The sequence below is a fragment of the Molothrus aeneus genome, chromosome 24, assembly GCF_037042795.1.
Source record: "Molothrus aeneus isolate 106 chromosome 24, BPBGC_Maene_1.0, whole genome shotgun sequence".
Classification (NCBI taxonomy): domain Eukaryota; kingdom Metazoa; phylum Chordata; class Aves; order Passeriformes; family Icteridae; genus Molothrus; species Molothrus aeneus.
This window is the reverse complement of record NC_089669.1, coordinates 3,111,175-3,129,368: the sequence shown is the minus strand read 5'-3', so window position 1 is coordinate 3,129,368 and position 18,194 is coordinate 3,111,175. Positions and strand designations below refer to the sequence as shown.

The 18,194-nt window shown below is 51.1% G+C and overlaps 1 protein-coding gene across 15 annotated transcripts in view; it reads right to left on the bottom strand.

The window, feature by feature from the left end:
- Positions 1-18,194, bottom strand: part of NFASC (neurofascin) — an 83,031-nt gene that overhangs the window by 30,675 nt on the left and 34,162 nt on the right. For 7 of the 15 annotated variants that reach the window (XR_010785017.1, XM_066565495.1, XM_066565499.1 and 4 more), the window contains 15 exons: positions 17,611-17,754; positions 16,658-16,769; positions 16,391-16,557; positions 15,387-15,534; positions 14,668-14,792; positions 13,828-13,863; positions 12,854-12,955; positions 11,914-12,111; positions 10,831-10,901; positions 9,635-9,857; positions 7,629-7,744; positions 6,339-6,543; positions 4,345-4,467; positions 3,394-3,567; positions 468-482 (listed from right to left, as the gene is read on the bottom strand). Coding sequence is in view for 14 of the 15 variants with exons in the window: in XM_066565495.1 (XP_066421592.1) it covers positions 468-482; positions 3,394-3,567; positions 4,345-4,467; positions 6,339-6,543; positions 7,629-7,744; positions 9,635-9,857; positions 10,831-10,901; positions 11,914-12,111; positions 12,854-12,955; positions 13,828-13,863; positions 14,668-14,792; positions 15,387-15,534; positions 16,391-16,557; positions 16,658-16,769; positions 17,611-17,754 (1,959 nt within the window). In the remaining variant the exon portion in view is untranslated. The remainder of the gene's footprint in view (positions 1-467; positions 483-3,393; positions 3,568-4,344; positions 4,468-6,338; positions 6,544-7,628; positions 7,745-9,634; positions 9,858-10,830; positions 10,902-11,913; positions 12,112-12,853; positions 12,956-13,827; positions 13,864-14,667; positions 14,793-15,386; positions 15,535-16,390; positions 16,558-16,657; positions 16,770-17,610; positions 17,755-18,194) is intronic. The other 8 variants (XM_066565500.1, XM_066565506.1, XM_066565507.1 and 5 more) reach the window with 6 other exon arrangements.

Below are 18,194 nucleotides of genomic sequence, written 5' to 3'. Positions count from 1 at the left end.
AAAAAACATGTTAATAGGAAAAAAAGCCCTGTTTAACAGGAGAAAAAAACCCTCTTTAATAGGGAAAAAAGCCCCATTTTATTAGGGAAAAAAACCCCTCTTTAATAGGGGAAAAACCCCCACTTTAAAACAGAAAAAACCTCCACTTAAATAGGAATAAAACCCCACTTTAATAGGGAAAAATCTCATTTTAATGGGGATTTGACTCTCCTCTGGGCTTGCCCAGCCCTCGGCCACTGTGGTTTGGTTTTCACGAGATTTCTGAGCGACTTTTAAGCCTGGCTTAGAGACCTTTTAATCTTCGCCTGCCCCGCTGTGGAGCCGCCCTGGTCCCCTTTGTGCCTGGAAGGATTGAAATGCCCAATTGGCGTGGCCATTGGAAGGGTTTTAATGAACTTCTCAGCTTAATTGGCAGCTTAATTGGCAAGCTCCGTTGCCCCCATGCCGGTTACCTCCGGGTACGGTACCTGGGCTTGGCGTGGCTTCGGAGGCAGCGCCAGGGATAGAGAGAGAGAGAGAGAGAGGGGGAAAAACGGGAAAACGGAGAGAAAGAGGGAAGAGAAAAACACAGGAATTTATCAAACAACCCCAACGCGCCGCCAGGACACTCGGAGTCATCGGAGAGCGGAGAGAGAGCGGGGAAAAACGGGATTAAATCCAGCGTGGGACAGCCTCTGGAATCCAGGAATTTGGGATAAATGAGGAATCAGGGATAAACCACAGCAGGGAATCTGGGATAAACCATGCCAGGAAATCCGGGATAAACAAGGAATCGGGGATAAACCACACCAGGGAATCAGGGATAAATCACACCAGGGAATCAGGCATAAACCAGGAATCGGGGATGAACCATGTCAGGGAATCAGGGATAAACCACACTGGGGAATGTGGGGTAAACCATGCTAGGGAATCTGGGATAAATCAGGAATCAGGGATAAACCATGCTAGGAAATCGGGGATAAACCACACCAGGGAATCTGGGATAAACCAGGAATCAGGGATAAACCATGCCAGGAAATCAGGGATAAACCAGGAATCAGGAAATCTGGCATAAACTGGGAATCAGGGATAAACCACACCAAGGAATCTGGGATAAACCAGGAATCAGGGATAAACCAGGAATCTGGGATAAACTGGGAATCAGGGATAAACCGGGAATCAGGGATAAACCACACCAGGGAATCTGGGATAAACCATGCAAGGATCCGGGTTAAACACCCAAGAGAGGGCAGAGGTGGCACTGAGGTGACAACAGTGGCATCGAGGTCACAATGGTCTCGTTAAGTCGAGTACTTAAGCGGGCGTTTAGGTCTAATCCTAACAAAAACTGGTTTTGACACTGAATTTCAAATTTTGCCTCGGTTTTTCCTTGCTCATCCCACCTGATTTAAACTCTGCATCTGGACGAGTCTGGTGAGCAGGAAACCTCCTCGGAGCACGCAAATGGGTCTGATTTCCTTAATCTGCTTATTTTCCTTAAATTCCAGCCTCATCTCTCCCTCAGCTTGGCAGGAAGTCCCATCAAAGTCAGCAAAACTCACTTATTTTGTGCTGTACCTTGTGTTTGGAGGGCAAATTTCTGCGATACAGGAGTAAATTACTCAAATTTTATAATTTTTTGTGTTTTGACAGCTAAACTTTGTCTTTTTGCCACATCCTCACCCCAAACCCCACAGAGGGGGTTCCTTGTCTTGTCCAGCAGGTTTGGGCTCCACCTGATATTTCCAATACATAAAATTGATCCAAATCAATTAAAATTTATACACGATGACTGTCATGTCACTATTACCAGTGCCCAAAATTCGGGTGTGAACCAGCTAAAAATATTCAATTTTCAGCTTCAATCCAACCCCTGAGCTCTCACAATTCCTTTCGAAGCAATTCCAGGCCCCTCTCGTGTTTTCCTTGGCTGTTTTCTCCCCCCCCACGTCCAATAAATTTTGCTGGATCCCACCCCAGGGGTGTCGGGAATGGTTTTATTCCCACAGGATCCGGGTAGGAATCACTTTCCCCACTCAGAGCCATTAGCTGGGATGGGGGATGGAGGGAAGGAGAGAAAACCCCATTAAGTCCCAGCTCTAACCAAATCCCAGCTCTGTCAGCCGAGCCTAAAGAGGGGAGAGAGCCGCCCTTGGCTCCCTCAGGGCTCCAGAACTTCCACTTAAATTTGATGGATGTTCCACAAGGGGAATTTTATCTGATTATGGGGCCGAGATTGGGGCTCTGGAGGCTTTTAGGGTCGGGTGACACCCATGGGGTGACAGGGAGGTGGCACCAGCAGTTCTATCTCATTATGGGGCCGAGACTGGGGCTCTGGAGGCTTTTAGGGTCGGGTGACGCCTGTGGGGTGACAGGGAGGTGGCACCAGCAGTTCTATCTCATTATGGGGCCGAGACTGGGGCTCTGGAGGCTTTTAGGGTCGGGTGACACCAATGGGGTGACAGGGAGGTGGCGCAGAGGTCCCAGCACTCAAAAATCCCCCAAAGCTGCCCCTGTTGAGCTCACACAGAAACACAGAGGAGCAAATCAGAGCTTCACCCTCAGCAGAAGGCGAGCAGGATCCCAAAATCACAGATTGGTTCGGGTTGGAAAGGACCTTAAATCTCATCCAGTCCCACCCAGGGACACTTCCACATCCCAGGTGGCTCCAAGCTGACTTTGGACACTTCCAGGGGTGCAGGAGCATCCACAACCTCTCTGTGTCAGTGCTTCCAAACACTCTGAATGAGGAACTCCTTCCTGAGTCCCAGCTTGGCCTGCCCTCTTTTGGTAAAAAATCATAAATTCTACAAATAGCCCCCTACTCCAGGGCACACAAGGAATGTCCCTCCCTTGGGGACAGCCAGGAGGTTCCTTGGGACAGTCCCCAGGTCACCTCAGCTGGGATTTTAATGCAGCATTTGGCCACTTCCACCTCTGGAAGAAAACCTCAGCAGCCATCGCTGTCCTGCACTCCTGGTTTTTGGGGTTCCCTGATTCAATTTTTGGGCTGTTCCATGGCCCGTTGTGATGCCAATTTTGGGTTCACCACGGCCTGTCACAATGCCATTTTTTGGCTATTCCATGGCCTGTCCTGATAACATTTTTGGCATTTGTCACAATGCCTTTTGGCTGTTTCATGGCCTGCCCCGAAGATATTTTTGCAATTTCTCACGGCCTGTCTTTATGCCATTTTGGGGTTGTCACATCCTGCCACGATGCCATTTTTGGGCTATTCCATGGCTTGCCACAATAACATTTTTGGAGTTTGCCATATCCTGCCATGGCGCCATTTTCTGGCCGTTCCATGGCCTGTCACAGTATCATTTCTGGGTTTGCCACGTCCTGCCACGATGCCATTTTTTGGGTTTGACACATCCCTATCCCCTTGGCCGAGCCGGGTGCCGCCCCTACCTTCATCCAGCAGCGCTGGTGAATCCTCCATCAGGATCTCTCCCTCTCCCACCTGGGTGCGGGCGCGGAGCCTGAAGCGGTAGCGGGAGATGGGGTCTGACCTCTGCAGGGTGAACCTCGTCTGGTTGGGGGACAGGTTCTCCACCACCGTCCTGCCCATCCGGGACCCGTTAACTGCAGAGGGAAGGCAGGGCAGGCTGGGCTCAGCCTGGGCCAGGAATTTTGGGGTGTCCAGTTCATCCCTCAGCCCCCAGAGGGTCTGTGAGGTCACCGTGGGGTCTCAGAGCTGTTGCTGCTCTTGAACGTGGCCAGGTTGGGGCACTTGGTGACACCCTGGCTTGGGGACCTGCTGGGGGGGACCTTCAGGTTCTCTCTGCTGCCCCAGGCTTTGGGGTATCACTTCTTAAATCTTGTATTTGGATGAGCACCAAAAAGACTCTGGCTGCACCTAAAATCCTCCTAAATCCAAGATCCAGCTGATCTTCCTTCAAAAACTGAGACTGGGGAGCTGCTGAGCACCCACCCTCTCCTTGATTAAGTGCGGATGTCTCCAGCTTGTCCCCCCACCATGAAGAGATTCTGTGGGGCTCAGAGCTGTTAAACACTCCCAGTTTGGGGCACTTGGGGACATTCAGATGGGCAGTGAAGGCTCAGGTTCATTCAGGCTCTGGGTATCACCTCATCCAACTTGTGCTGGCTGAGCACAAAAATGCTTCAGGCTGCACCTAAAATCTTCCTAAATCTGAGATAAAACCAATTTCCTTTCAAAAACTGAGCCTGGGGAACTGCTGAGCACCCACCATCCCCCCTACAGATGGGCCAGGACCCCTCCCAACACCAGTGTGTCCCACCATGGAAGTCTCCAGTTCCTCATGGACCTCCCTGCCCTGGCAAAAAGCAGGAAGGGAAGGATTTCCTGATTTATCCGTGGGAAGAAGACGTGGCACGTACAGGGCGTGTACTGGAGGGTGTATCCCGTGATGATCCCGTTGGGATGCTCGGGGTGATCCCACTCCAGGTTGATGATTTCCAGGTTGGGCTGTCGGATCCGCAGGTACCTGGGGGCGCTGGGCACTTGGAGGGGAGCGGGGAGGAGAGGGGAGAGAGGAGAAAACACACACGGGGTAACGAATCTGGCGCTGCCGCACCCGCCACGGGCCTGGCCACGCCATGGCCACTCCAAAATCCCTACACAGACACACCCCGAATGGATCACACAAGGATTTATCTCAAAAACCAGGAGCCAGGTGGGGTTTTTGGCCAAAAAACCCCGTGGGGTCCTCCAGCGAGGCCACAGAGCTGGAATGCAGCTCCAACCCCGCTCTTCCTGTTGGACCCAAACTTCCTGTTCTTCCTTACACCCCCTCCCATCCGAAGGTATTCATCCCAAAAACTTCTCCCTTAGCAGCACAAAAAGTATCCCAAAAACTTCTCTGAACTCCAGCCCTACTTCTCCTCTTGGACCCAAATTTCCTGACCTTCCTTATACCCCCCCACCCATCCCAACCATTTCTCACAGAAACACACAAAAAGTATCCCAAAAACTTTTCTAACTCCAGCTCCACTTGGCCCCAAGTTTCCTGACCTTCCTTACACCCCCCACTCATCCCAAAATTTCCATCCCACAGATTTCTCTCTTAGAAGAACAGTAAGTACCCCAAAAAATTTTTTCTTAACTTCAGCCCCATTTCTGCCTGCTGGAAACAAATTTCCCAACCTTGTTTACACCCCCCTCCCATCCCAAGGTTTTCATCCCGAAGATTCCTCTCTTAGAACCCCCAAAAGTGGCTTCTCTTATCCCTAAAAAACGCTGGGAAATGGAATTCCAGAGATCTTCCCCAGGGAGCTGCTTCCCACTGCTCCTCACCCTAAGGAAAGTTTGGGATTATCTCTGCTTTAACTGCTGAAGGAAGGAAAGAATTATCCAGCCTGGAGTTAAATTATTCTCCTGATTTCCTCCTAATTGCGGTGCCTTAATTGGGGGAAGAGAGATGGGAGAGTTCAGGGATCTATTTTCAGCTGTTCAGGATATCCTTCAGCCTCCTCAATGTCAGTTTGAGCTGATAAAAGGGCTTGGTGGTGTAGGAAAATATAAAATATAAAATCTGCATTTTCCCCTTGATAACAGTAAAATCCGTAATTATTAATTAACACCACCCTCATGTCCTTACCATCACCCCAAATGTCCAAAACCACCCCAAATTCCCCAGAAATAGGGTCACAATGCCCCTGCCTGCAAAACCTCCAGGAACTGAACCCTTTCTTCTGAAGCAACCTCAATTATCCACAGAAAACCCTTTAAAAAATTGGGATTTTCCCAAGGAATTGTGAAGGAAGAGCCAGCGCTGAAAGAAAGGAAAAAGGAGAGACCCCGAAATATTTTGAGACAAGAGTTGCAAATCTTTTCTTGCGTCTTTGTGACCTTCAGTGCCTGAATTCCCTCCTGTGCTGTAGGAAAAGTCACTTCCAGCCGTTGGAATTGCAGCTCCAACTCGGAATTATCGGCGTGTCTAAAAATAGCTCCCGTGCCAGCGACAAAATTAAACCCTTGAGTTCATCCTTGACACAAGAACGAGGTGCTCTTGCCTTAAAAGCCTGGCAGCGATTCCTGAAGGTCCTGGGAAGGTTTTCCTGCCTTTCCCAGGATGGATCCAACCACTGCCACGTCCCCAAGCCGCGGCTCGGGGACAGCTCAGGCAGCAAATCGAGGGCGCTGAGCTGCGCCTAGGAAAGGGTTTTACAAATATTTCTCTTGTTCAGCCCAAAATCTTCTTGGCTGAGGTGCCCAGACCCCTTAACTGAGGGATTTTTGGGAATGCTGAAGGGATCAGGAGCCAACTCCAGCTGTGGCTTCAACGACGCCACCGACGGCGACAGCGCCCGGGTGACGCTCGGCTCAAATCCCTCCTCAGAGGGATCCCGAAGAATTCCCTGTGGGAACATACCTCCTTCAGGGGTGGGGAATTCCTTCATTTCGCTGCGGGGCCCGTCCCCTCGGCCATTGGTGACCACCATCTCCAACTTGTAGTTGCTGTAAGGGAACAGCCGGGACACGATGCCCCGGTTGCGGTCTCCAGGAAAACTCACAAACTGCCGCTTTTTGGAGACCCACAGGTTCTTCAGCAAGCTGCTGTCTCTCCAGAAATAGGCCTTCAAGAAATAGGCAGGCCAGGTGAAGCTTTTTTTTCCCCTTTCATAGAGGGTTTTGGGGGGGTTTTTAGATGTTAAAAAGCAGAGTTTTTTCTTTAAGGGTGGGAGTTTTTAGAGGAATTAGTGAAGCTCCATGAGGAGAATCCGGGTGTTACCCGAGGAAGAGGCTGAGCAGGGGGTTAAGAGCTCCCCAAAACATGGAGCAAAACCACTGAGCTCAGACCAAAGCTGCTTCTAATTCCCAAGGATTAAAATCCTAGGGGTTCTCCCTTTCCGCTCGTGGTGGACAAGGAAAGGTGGGACACACCCCGCCACGAATAAAAGCCTGAATTTCGGAAATCTCCCATTCCAGCTCCTGACTGTAAATCCTATTTTATGCAGAAACAAGAATCCGTTCGGAAAATCTCTCAGAATTAGGAAAAGTGGAGCCAGCAGATGATCGGGCAGGGAATGCTGGGATTCTTTGCCAGATGTGAAGTTTTGGGAATGTTTTAACACCCAAGGAAGGGCCCTGCTCAGGGTTTGGCTTGGTTTGAATGGCTCCATCCTCTGTGCATCAGCAGCAAAAATAAATATTAAATATAAGTCTGGATAGACTGATAAATATTAAATATAAGCCTGGAAAGGCCTGGAAAAACAGAGATCCACACTGGCTTTAGCTCTCAGTTAGTCCTGACTGCAGGTTTAGGCTTTACAGGGGTTGTTGATCAGTAAAAAAACACTGTCAGTATTTTGGGGATGACACAAAACCTGACCTGGCTGGGGTCACTCCCTCAGAGCCCCTTTGCTCCGTGGCCAGGACCATCCCAATCCCTCCCTCTTTTCTTGGAGCATCCCAAATCCTGCAGCCAAGCCCAGAGGAAGCAACAGGAGACATCCCCGACCCCATCCTGCCACCCCCAAGAGCAAATCCTTGCTGCTGCCCCAAACCCAAAGGCTCCTGGTGACCAAAGGAAGTTTTCTGTCATCCCCACATCCAGCAGCTCCATGCCCTGGGAGCCAGCTGGGAATTTTGGGAGGTTTAGCTGTGTTAATGGTCAGTGCTGGGCGGGGATTTGGGACTGGGGAGTTTGGGGTTTGCTCACTCGGTACTCCTTGAGCTGTCCCTGGATGGTGTCCAGGTGCACCCGTGTCCAGGTCAGAGCTATGGCAGTGCTGTTTAACACTCTGATCCTGACATCCGTGGGCGCAGCCTTGGGATCTGGGCGGGCAGGGACAAAGCAGAGCGGCCATTAGGAACCTGGAATGACCCTGGAGCTCGGACAGATGGACAGATGGACAGCTGGACACCCCCCTGCTGGGCTCTGCACATCACAAATCCCGTGAGCAGCAGCTCCACCCTCTTCCGTGGGAAGAAAGTAAATCCAATTTCACACCTCCAGCCCTCAGGAGAACATTCCTGACCCAGCTAAAAGGGGAAATTCCTGCTGCAGGGAAGGGTCTGGCTCAGATCCCTCTCCAGGTGAGGGATCCCAGCACATCCAACCCTCTCCTTCCTCATCTGTCCCAAAGTTGGACCCCAAGGATCCAAAAAACCTCATTCCTGTATTTTTATTCATAATTTGGTCAGTTTGCTGTTGATCCACTTGGGATTTTACTTCCTTTTTACAGCTTCTGCTGTGTGGAAAGATCTGGAGTGAAGCAGCTTGGATTTGACTATTTTTGGGAAAGTTTTTGTGGATTTTTGACCCATCCCAACCCTGAAACAGAGGCAGGAGAAGCTTTGATCTCCCTGTTTTGCCTTCGTACAACACACACACACTTGGAGGCTCATCCAGATCCTCCCAAACCTCCAAATTATTGCAGGAATTTTCAGAAGAAATTTAAAAAACCCTGGGAGGGCATAGAAAATGGATGCAACAACAAGTTCAGAGGTAACAACCTCTGAACTGGGGCCAGTTTGCTCCCAGTGCTTTCTCTTCCCCTGATTCCCACTTTTTCACCCCATTTTCCTTGCCCTGTCTCCTCTGGGAAATGCCCAGCTGGAGGAGGTGTTGTCTGTGCCAACCCAACCCCAAAATTCCAGCTTTACTTCAATTTCTGTGCTCTGTTTGTGCCCCTTGGCTTCAAACCCAGGGTCATGGATGGTCACCTGGTTTATCCCAGAATTCCAGCTTTACTTCCAGTTTTTGTGCCTTGTTTGTGCCCCTTGCCTTCAAACCTGGAATCTCCTGCCTCATCCACCTTCCTTCCTGAAAAATCCTGAAGTCCCACAGCCAGGGACTCCCTGACACCACAAAGTCACATCAATTCCTTTAAAAATCCAGCAGCTGGGAACAAACTCCATTGTCCCAGTGGGGTTGGGATAATGGAAGTTGAGAGCCCTGGAAGTTACAAGCACAGGAGGTGACCCCAGCAGCCCAGACGAGGATGGAAAGGGAATTAAAGCAGCTGGGAGTTGTCCTGTGTGGTCATGGAAGGGGTTTAAGGAAAGATAAGCTGAACTTAAACAGGAAACCAAGCTGGGCTTAGCAGAGTTTTATCACAAAAATCCAGGCCAGGATGGATTCAGGAATTTTAGGGCTGTTGCAGAACCTTTAATTTGAGGTGATCTCAGCGCTCTGCAGGTGTTAGGGTGGAAAAATTCCTGCCACCTGTTGGGCCAGAGGTGACCTGGAGGGGAATCTTGGTGGTTTCCACACTTCAGGAATGGTTTGGGTTGGAAGGGACCTTACAATCATCCAGGCCCATGGGCAGGAACACCTCCCATGGCCCAAGGTGGCCACAGACAGGGACACCTCCCATAGCCCAGGTGGCCATGGACAGGGAGACCTCCCATAGCCCAGGTGGCCACAGAGAGGGAGATCTTCCATAGCCCAGGTGGCCAAGGACAGGGACATCTCCCATAGCCCAGGTGGCCATGGACAGGAGCACCTTTTATAGCCCAGGTGGCCAAGGACAGGGACACTTTTTACAGCCCAAGTGGCCACAGACAGGGGCACCTTCCACAGTCCAGGTCCTCCAAACCTTGTCCAAACTAAAAGCGGATTTTTGTCCCAAATCCCTCAGCGCCTCACCCACATCCCGGGCACGCTTTGCCCTTGGATGGGCCCATCCCCACAATCCCACCCGAGGCTGGGGGAATACTCACAATCCTCCCCGGAGTACCCGATGTAGGTGTCGGGCTCGGGGGCTCTGCCGAAGTCGTTCTCGGCCTGCACCTTGATCTCGTAGGGGACGAAGATGGGCGTGTTCCACACCACGTGCCGCGCGCCCCGCACGGTCTCGTTGTACCAGCTCCCGCGCGGGTCCCGCCGCCGCCACCGCACGATGTACCTCAGGTTGGGCCCGTAAGCCTGCGTTGCGTTCAGAGGCTTCAGTGGAGGGAAACAGAGAAGGAAAAATTAGAAGGAGGGAAAAAAAATAGGAAAAAAAAGAAAAAATTGGATTTTTCCGCCAAGGAAATCCCAAAGTTCTGCTCAGCAGGGTTTTGATCCCAAGGAGAGGGACAACAAGTTCTTTCCCTCCAGAGCCATGGCAGGACCGTGGCTCTGGAGGGCAAGAACTTGTTGTGCCTCTCCTTGGAGGGAAATCTTACTCACAAAATCCAAGATTTTATTTCTGGAACAGTTTGGGTTGAAAGGGATTTGAATTCCAAGCCCCTCCCATGGGCAGGGACACATCCACTAGGCCAGCTTCCTTACCGATATATTATATAAAATAAATCAAATATGTGCATAATACCGAATTATACAATACATATTCCATATCTACTATCCCCATATTCCAGCCTCTGCTCCGGCTGCCATTCCAGCCCTCCCCACAGCTCATCCCTGATTTGTGGCTGACACCTGCTGGTGCAGGGAGCAAAGCAGGAGCAGCCCCGTAAATCCTCTGAGCTGCTCAAGGACTCGACCTCGGGGCATCCTTGGGAAGCCCAGTCTGAAATCCAGCATCTTTGGGTGCCACATCTTTCAATTATTTATTTTCAGATTTTTAAATTATTTTTTTTAATCATACCACTAAAAACGGCCTTTCTTGTACCTCCTGTGTTTTATTTCATTGAATCCTGGAGTGTTTTGGGTTGGGAGGGACCTGAAATCCCATTGCATTCCACCCCCATAAGCAGGGACACTTTCCATGATCCCAGGATGCTCCAACCTGGCCTGGGACACATCCAGGATTGGCACAGCCATGGATTTTCTGGGAATTCCATCCCAGCCCCTCCCCACCCTCCCAGTGAAGGAGTTATTCCCAATATCCCACCTATCCCTGCCCTCTGGTGCTCTGAACCCATTCCCCCTCATCCCACAACTCCATCCCAAAAGGCATCCAAGAAGAACTCACGGTCCACGTTATCTCCATGTTGTTTTTTTGGGTCCCTGCCCCTTGAACTCCTGTTGGATTTATTTCAGGACCTGAAATTCACATTGAAAACCAAAACAATGAATTTTTCAATGTCAGACAAAAACATCCACTGAGGGGTTAAAACCCTGCAAGCCGAAAGTCCTTCCAAGGCAGAAGTTAATGGCCTGATTTTATCCAGAAGTTCCCATTCAGGTTAATGGGACACGAGACTCTCAGTCCTCTGGAAAACCAGGCCATTTATTTAGGAGGCTCTTTTTTGTCCCCTAAATGTCCTAAATCTTTGAAAGGGAACCATTGTGGAGGGAGCAGAGTTTGTCACTTTGAGCCTGAATCACGGCGGGCACTGTTGGGAGCCAACACTAGATGCCAGCAGATCCTCCAAAAATCGCCCTGGAATGGGTAAAGGGAGAAATGCAGCAGAACTGCTGAGATTCCTGTGAGTTCCTCGTGTGGAATTTTCCCAAATATTCTCTGACAAAGTGCTGGGCAGACAAAGTCTTGATTGTGGATTGGAGCTTGTTTTGTTCTTTTCTTGCGGAATTTAGGTGGGAAGCAGTCTTAAAATCACCCAATTCCACCTTTCCCTATCCCAGGCTGCTCCAAGCCCCATCAAACCTGGCCTTGGACACTTCCAGGGATCATGGAGCAGTCACATTTTTCTGGACAATCTGTGCCAGGCTCTCGCCACCCCCACAGCATCAACCAGCTTTAACAGCGGCCAATAATTAACAATATTTGCACTCGAGTCTGACTTTCCTACAGATTTCCAAGCTTCCTTAGCCTGAAAGGACTGGAAGGATCCCTTTAGAAATCTTCTTTTAAGCAAAACAAGGAAAACCAGGTTTTTCTATAACAAACGACCGACGTTTTGCATAAACCTCTGCGTTTTGCTGCCCCTGAAGGGCGGCACCACCACCACCCCCCGGGCTCGGAGAATTCCACACGGAAAATTCCCCACGCCGCCCTTGCCAGCCTATTCCCGGGATGAAGGGAGGAGCCTCCATGGAAAGGGGAGGATTCCAAGGGCAAAAAAACACACAAAAAAACCCAGGCAAAACTCACGTGCCCCGTTGGTCTGGTAGCGCTCGGAGGGCGCGCTGGGCACGCTGCTGCCCACGTCGTTGACGGCGATCACCCGGAATTGGTAATTCACGTACGGGGACAGGCTCAGCACGGCCGAGTTGACGCTCCCGGGGTACCTGGAGTGGTCGTGCCACACTCCGGGCTGGAAGCGATCCTCCTCAAACTGCACAATGTAGTCTGGGGAGAGCAGGGAGAGGGAGGGTGGGTGAAGCCTCGGAGCCGCTGCTGGTCGCAGTGACCCTGAGATGTGTTACAAAGTCTCTTTTCCCGGCCCGGCGGTGGAAGGAGTCAGAACTCTTCAGTTCTTGTTCTCAAGGTTGTTTGTTGTTTCTTTTCTATAAAATTCTTTCTGCGGCCTGCTGAGGTCTGTTCAGCAGGTCAGACAGAGGCACTCTGCCCGCCTCAGAGGTGGTGTTATCTTTTTATACTAAAAACTACCTGCTTTTAGTATAAAGTTATGGTAAATAATGTGTTATTTACCATAACTTCCCAATACCTATCACCTATGTTAGGCACTGAGTTTCTACTCTAAACTAATCTAAAAATACCAACATCACCCAGAGGATGGAGACTAGGAAGAAGAAGGAAAAAGGACAAGGCATGCCCAAATTCCTTCATCTTGGGACCCCGAGCCCCCATCCTATAAACCTCAAAAATCTATTTTTCACCCTGTGATAAATTCACTGTCATTCTACTTAAATATTCGTGGCTTGTAAGCCTTCATATAAGGTTGGGAATTTTTTCCATGAGCCAAGATCAAAGGCACAGGGGTCCTGGGCTCTGTGCCGAGGTCTCTGAGCCCCCCGGGCAGGGGCTCGAGGCCTCCGGGGCAGCCAGAGGAATTTCCTGGGTTCTGACATGAAGGGTTTGGATGGGAAGGGATTTTCTGTCTCAGGGATTTTGGGGACAGGGGACAGACCTGTGATGGGGCTGTTGTTGTCATCCCCAGGGATCCACGTCAGCCGCACGCTCCTCTCAGCCAGATCCGTCAGCTCCAAGTCCCGGGGCTGGTCAGGTCGTGCTGTTGGAATGGGATAAATGGGAGGCTGGAATTGTCCCAGGAGCAAGTCCCAGTTCCCATCACCTCTCCCAGCCCCATGGGCAGGACGTGCTCCAAGGCACAATCCACGTCCTGCAGCTCTTTAGGGAACTGGAGCGATTTCTAAAATATAAATGTGGTGGTTTCTGACAGTGTCTTGGCTGGAAATCTTGCCTTTCCCAGGAAAAAATCCTGCCTTTCCCAGGAAAAAATCCTGCCTTTCCCAGGAAAAAAATCCTACCTTTCCCAGGAAAAAACTGGTGGGGAAAGCACCAGGTGCTGTTTTAGGGGGATTTGCAACCTTACACAGAAATGCAAATGAACAACAGAAAAAGGACACAAAACCTTAGTGAAAATATAAATTTGATAGAAATTTGCCTTTTTTTTTTTTTTTTTTAACGTGATCACAAGGACCAGCTCATGCAACAACAGGAATAAATTCCAGGTAAAAATCAGAGGATTCCATGCGGGGCTTTTTTTTTTCCCCCATCAGGATTTTTCAAGCACAGGTGAAGTGATTCCTGCACTCACGAGCTGCCACCGTGAGACACAAAATGTGCTGGAACAGGAGCCTTCCACCCATCTGGATGGGTTTTCAAGGACAATTTGGACGGAACTTGGAAAAATCAGCTCCTTTGAGGACAGCTTGGGCAGGACTTGGAGCTTCAGCTCCTTCAACCTGGAAGCCTCAACTCCTTCAAGGACAACTCGGGCAGGAATTGGAGTTTCAGCTCCTTCAACCTGGAAGCATCATCCCCCAGTTTTTCCAGCTGCCACCCATTTCTCTTGGAGTTACTGGCGAGGGAAAACCAAGGTGGGAAATGAAAGGAAGGCGAGGAATTAGTGACGATTACCTTTGGGTAAATCTCTCAACCGATTAGCAGGGATGGCTGCAAGGTAAGACAGTGCTTGTTAAACCAGGTTAGTTTAAGCCTGGGTGGCCAAAGGAGCACCTGGCAAACATAAAGTTTCAGATTTCAGCGGGATTTGATCCAGTTTGGGAAGCAGAGCAGGAATGTCCTTCCCCCAGAGACCTCCGTGCGTTACCCACACTTGTGGTTGATAGCAAAAGGGAAATATCAGCCTGGGGGTTATGAGCCTTTAGGGGAAATGAGCCATTAGGGGAAAGGAGGGGAAATAAATCAACCCCGGGGGAATTATTTGGGATTTGGGATTCCCGTTCCAGCTGTGGAGCGGCACTGGCAGGTTGTGGCATTCCCTGAAGGGGCCAGGGGATGGTAAATCCCTGTCTGCCAAGCAGAGCTGGCAGTGGCACAAATGGGGATGGGGTGGAGTTTGTCCCTCCCTGTGCTGCAGAGGGGACACACAGGGCCAGGAGCAGCTGGCTCAGCCCCAGTCCCATTGCTCAGCACCCTAACACCCCACTGAATTCACCCCCAGATTTGGGATTTTCCTCATGGATCTTCAGCATCCGCCTGGGGATATTTTGGGCTGCATGCCACAATCCCTGTTCAATTTTTTGCCCTCAAATCCCAGGTTTTTTGCAGCATTTCAGTGCCATCATCGGGGACGAGGCAGCAAATCCTGTGACAACGGAACCCCTGCTCTGCCAGCGCCTCCCTGAGCATCCAGGGGACAATCCTGGAGCCCAGATCCCCCTTCCAGCCTGACCTCCAGGTTAGGGTGTCCTGTTCAAAGCCAAGCACTCAGCTGTGGGGTCAGGGGGGCTTTACCCAGCACGGTGAGATAGGCCTTGGCCAAGTCCTTGTCCAGCTCCGTGCTGGCCACACACGTGTAATCCCCCTGGTCCTTCTCAGTCACTCCATAGATCGTCAGACCATCCTCTTCCTTCTTCATCCTTCAAGGAAACAACGTCCCAAAATTCTGCCCCAACACATTTAGGAAGCAGTGTTGAAGGCTGGACAAAATCCCCGAGCAAATCCAGCTGGAAACCCAGCCAGAGCAGGAGAACATCTCCGGTCTGGAGGTTTTATCAGCTGAGGATGTGCTGGGTTATTCTGGGAAAGCTCATTTCCTAAGGAATCACGCGCCCTGGGGTGTATCTAGGGAATAATCACATTTTTAGGACAGCAGCCAGCCCTGGGCTCGTGCCCTGGGATCAGATCTTGCCTCACAAGAAACAGGAGTCAGGTAAAGAAAGGAAATTAAAGCTGTGCCAGCCGCAGCAGAGAAACATTCATTCTGGAGCGGCTCGTTATGAATTCCCAGGTTTTATCAAGATGTCCTGAAATATCTGGGAATAAAACCCACAGCAAAGTCTGGATTTACTGATAAATCAGCTGGAATTGCCGGAGGGGAGCCAATGAGATTAAAAGTGTCAAAAACATCCAATGTTGCTTAGGTGGGAACTCAGCGTTTATCCCTGGGGAATGTTCTGCTAAAACCCCCAACAATTCTGGGAGAGAAATCGGTGGAGTTTTTGGGCACAGACCTGTTCCCCAGGTACAGGGGGGCATCGTCCTTGAGCCAGGTCACCATGAGGCGCAGCGTGGGGTCGTGCCTGACGCGGCAGTGGAGCCGGGGCATGGTGCCCCTCTTCACCACCTGGTCCTCGGGGCCCCTCACGATCCTGGTGGGGTCTGTATGGGGTCACAAACAGAGGGACACGTTCCAAACTCCTCAGGACCCCTCACGATCCCTGTGGGGTCTGCATGAAATCAGGGGTTAGCTCCCAAACTTCTCGTGTCCTCCCGTGACGCTGGTGGGGTCTGCATGAGGTCAAGGTTTATGTCCCAAACTCCTCAATTTCCCTCACAACCCCTGGGGTGGTCTTCACGGGGTCACAAACAAAGGGTCACACCCCAGACTCCTCAGGGTCCCTCACAAGTTTGGTGGGGTCAGCACAGGGTCAAGGGTTATGTCCCAAATTCCTCAGGTCCCCTCATGATCCTGGTGGGGTCTGCAGGAGGTCACAAAGGGTCACATCCCAAAACTGTGGGGCTTGGCTCAGGGACTCAACGGAGAGCAGGGGAGGACAAGCACAGCTGGGGTGCTTGTCCAGCTTTGAACAAATAAACTAATTTAACGAGTCATTAATTTGAGCTGAGCCTTTTAAAAACCCCCATTTTTTGGAGTCAGCAGCCAGATTTGCTGAGTGGGGTAAAAACAATTCCAAAAATGTTTTATTGTCCTCAGCTAACCCCGAGGAACACTTGGGGTCAGTGCTGGCATTGCTGGTGGCTTCTCCCCGCCTGACACCCAACCCAACCCTTCCACCATCCCCAGCCTGGGCTTTTCCCAGCATTAAAATGGAATCTCCAGCATTTCAAAGCTCCCAGCCCTGACCTGCTGGAAGATCAGATCAACCACAATCAACCCCCCTTCACCTCAAGGGTTATTCTTGATGCAACTTCCAGAAAATCCAAGATTTTAGCCTCAACTCTTTCTGCTGCAACTTCCAGAGGATCCAAGATTCTGGCACCTCCGTGCCCCTACCTTTGACCTCCAGGCGGACCTGGGCCTCAGCTTTCCCCAGGATGTTGGTGGCCACGCAGGTGTAGATTCCCTGGTCCTCCTTCCGAGCCATGAATATCTCCAAGCTCCCGTTCTCGTGGGTTTTGTAGTTGTCTCCATACAGCGTGCTCCCCTGGCCGTTCTTAAACCTCCCAACACCACAAAGTGCTGTTGGAAGGGAAGGAAAAGGAGGAAAACCCCCCCCTTTCCCACCCCTCAGGATGGAGTGGGATGGGATCTGGCTCTTACCAGCGCAGGGTGGGGATGGGGGACCCAAAAAAGGGACAATCCAGGCGCGTCCTGTTGTTCTGGATCACCCTGATCAGCTGGTTCCGGGGGCCCAGGATCCGGGGGGGAACATCTGCCAAAGGCCAAAATTCCAGCCATGGAGAAGGAGGAAGGAGGAAAGAAGGAGGAAAAACGGATTCTGCTGCTCTTTTCCAGCCTTTTCCCGGTTTATTTTTTGGTTCAGTTTTCCTGCTGGCACTTTCAAAACCCAGCAGAGCTTCTCCACTCCTGCCTCACCTCACCTTCCCTCTCCTTCCAGCCTTGTTTTGTGACCCATGTCCCTGGATTTGCCCAGCCTTTGCCTTGTTTGAATCCATGGTAATGGATTCCTGCTCCAAAACCTGGGCGCCTTCGTGCATTCCCTCAGAGCAGCAAAGGGGAAAACTCATGGAAAACTTGGGCAGGGATAAAGGGGGATTGGAAAAACCAGGGAGAGTGATTTTTTACATGGGAACATGGTAATGGGATAAAGGGAATGATTTTAAACTAAATTAGGAGATTTTGGGTGGGATACTGAGAAGAAATTCCTGGCTGGGAGGGTGGGGAGGGGTTGGGATGGAATTCCCAGAGAAGCTGTGGCTGCCCCTGGATTCTTGGAAATGCCCAAGGCCAGGTAGGACAGGGCTTAGGAGCAGCCTGGGATAGTGAAAGGTTCCATGCCCCGCCCTTGCAAGGGAGTAGAATTTTAGATGAATCCCAGAACCAACCAGTTGGAAAAAGGTCGGAAAAGGCTTCCAGAAAGGTTGGAAGAGACCTTTAAGATCATCAAAACCAACCTATGAAACCAACCTTGGCATTAAGAGCCACATCATCCACCCTTTTAAGACGAGCTTTGAGCTGAGCTTTGAGGTCCTTTCCAGCCTCGGATTCCATGGAAATTTGCGTTTTGGGTGCTCCCCTTGCCGCAGACTCACCCAGCACGCTGACGAAGGCGTTGGCCAGCAGGTAGCCGTGCTCGTTGGACGCGTTGCACTGGTACACGGCGCTGCTGCCGATCTGCGTGTCCCGGAACACGATGGTGTCCCCGGCCACCTCCCGGCTCGGGTTGGGCGGAGACGCTTCAAAGCAAGGACAGCTCCTTCAATTCCATCCCAAATGTCCTCCCAGCTCAGCCCAGTCCAAACCCGGTGATGGTGTGGGAGCTCCACAGACACAGCTGGGAGCCGCTGGGTGAACTGGGCCCATCCCAGACAAGCTGGGGGCTCATGTGGGTGTCGGACCCCACCAGCAGCTCTGGCTCGTGCTGAGCCAGGAGATCCTTGGCTGGGACTTGGGCTGGGATTCTGCCTGGGATTCGGGCTGGGATTTTGGAGAGGGAGGCAACTGTGGCTCATGCTCAGCCATGAGACCTTTAGCTGGGATTTTGGTGGGATTTTGGCTGAGATTTTGGAGAAAGAGGCAGCTGTGGCTCCTGCTCAGCCATGAGATCCTTAGCTAGGATTTTGGTGGGATTTTGGCTGGGATTTTGGAGAAAGAAGCAACTCTGGCTCATGCTCAG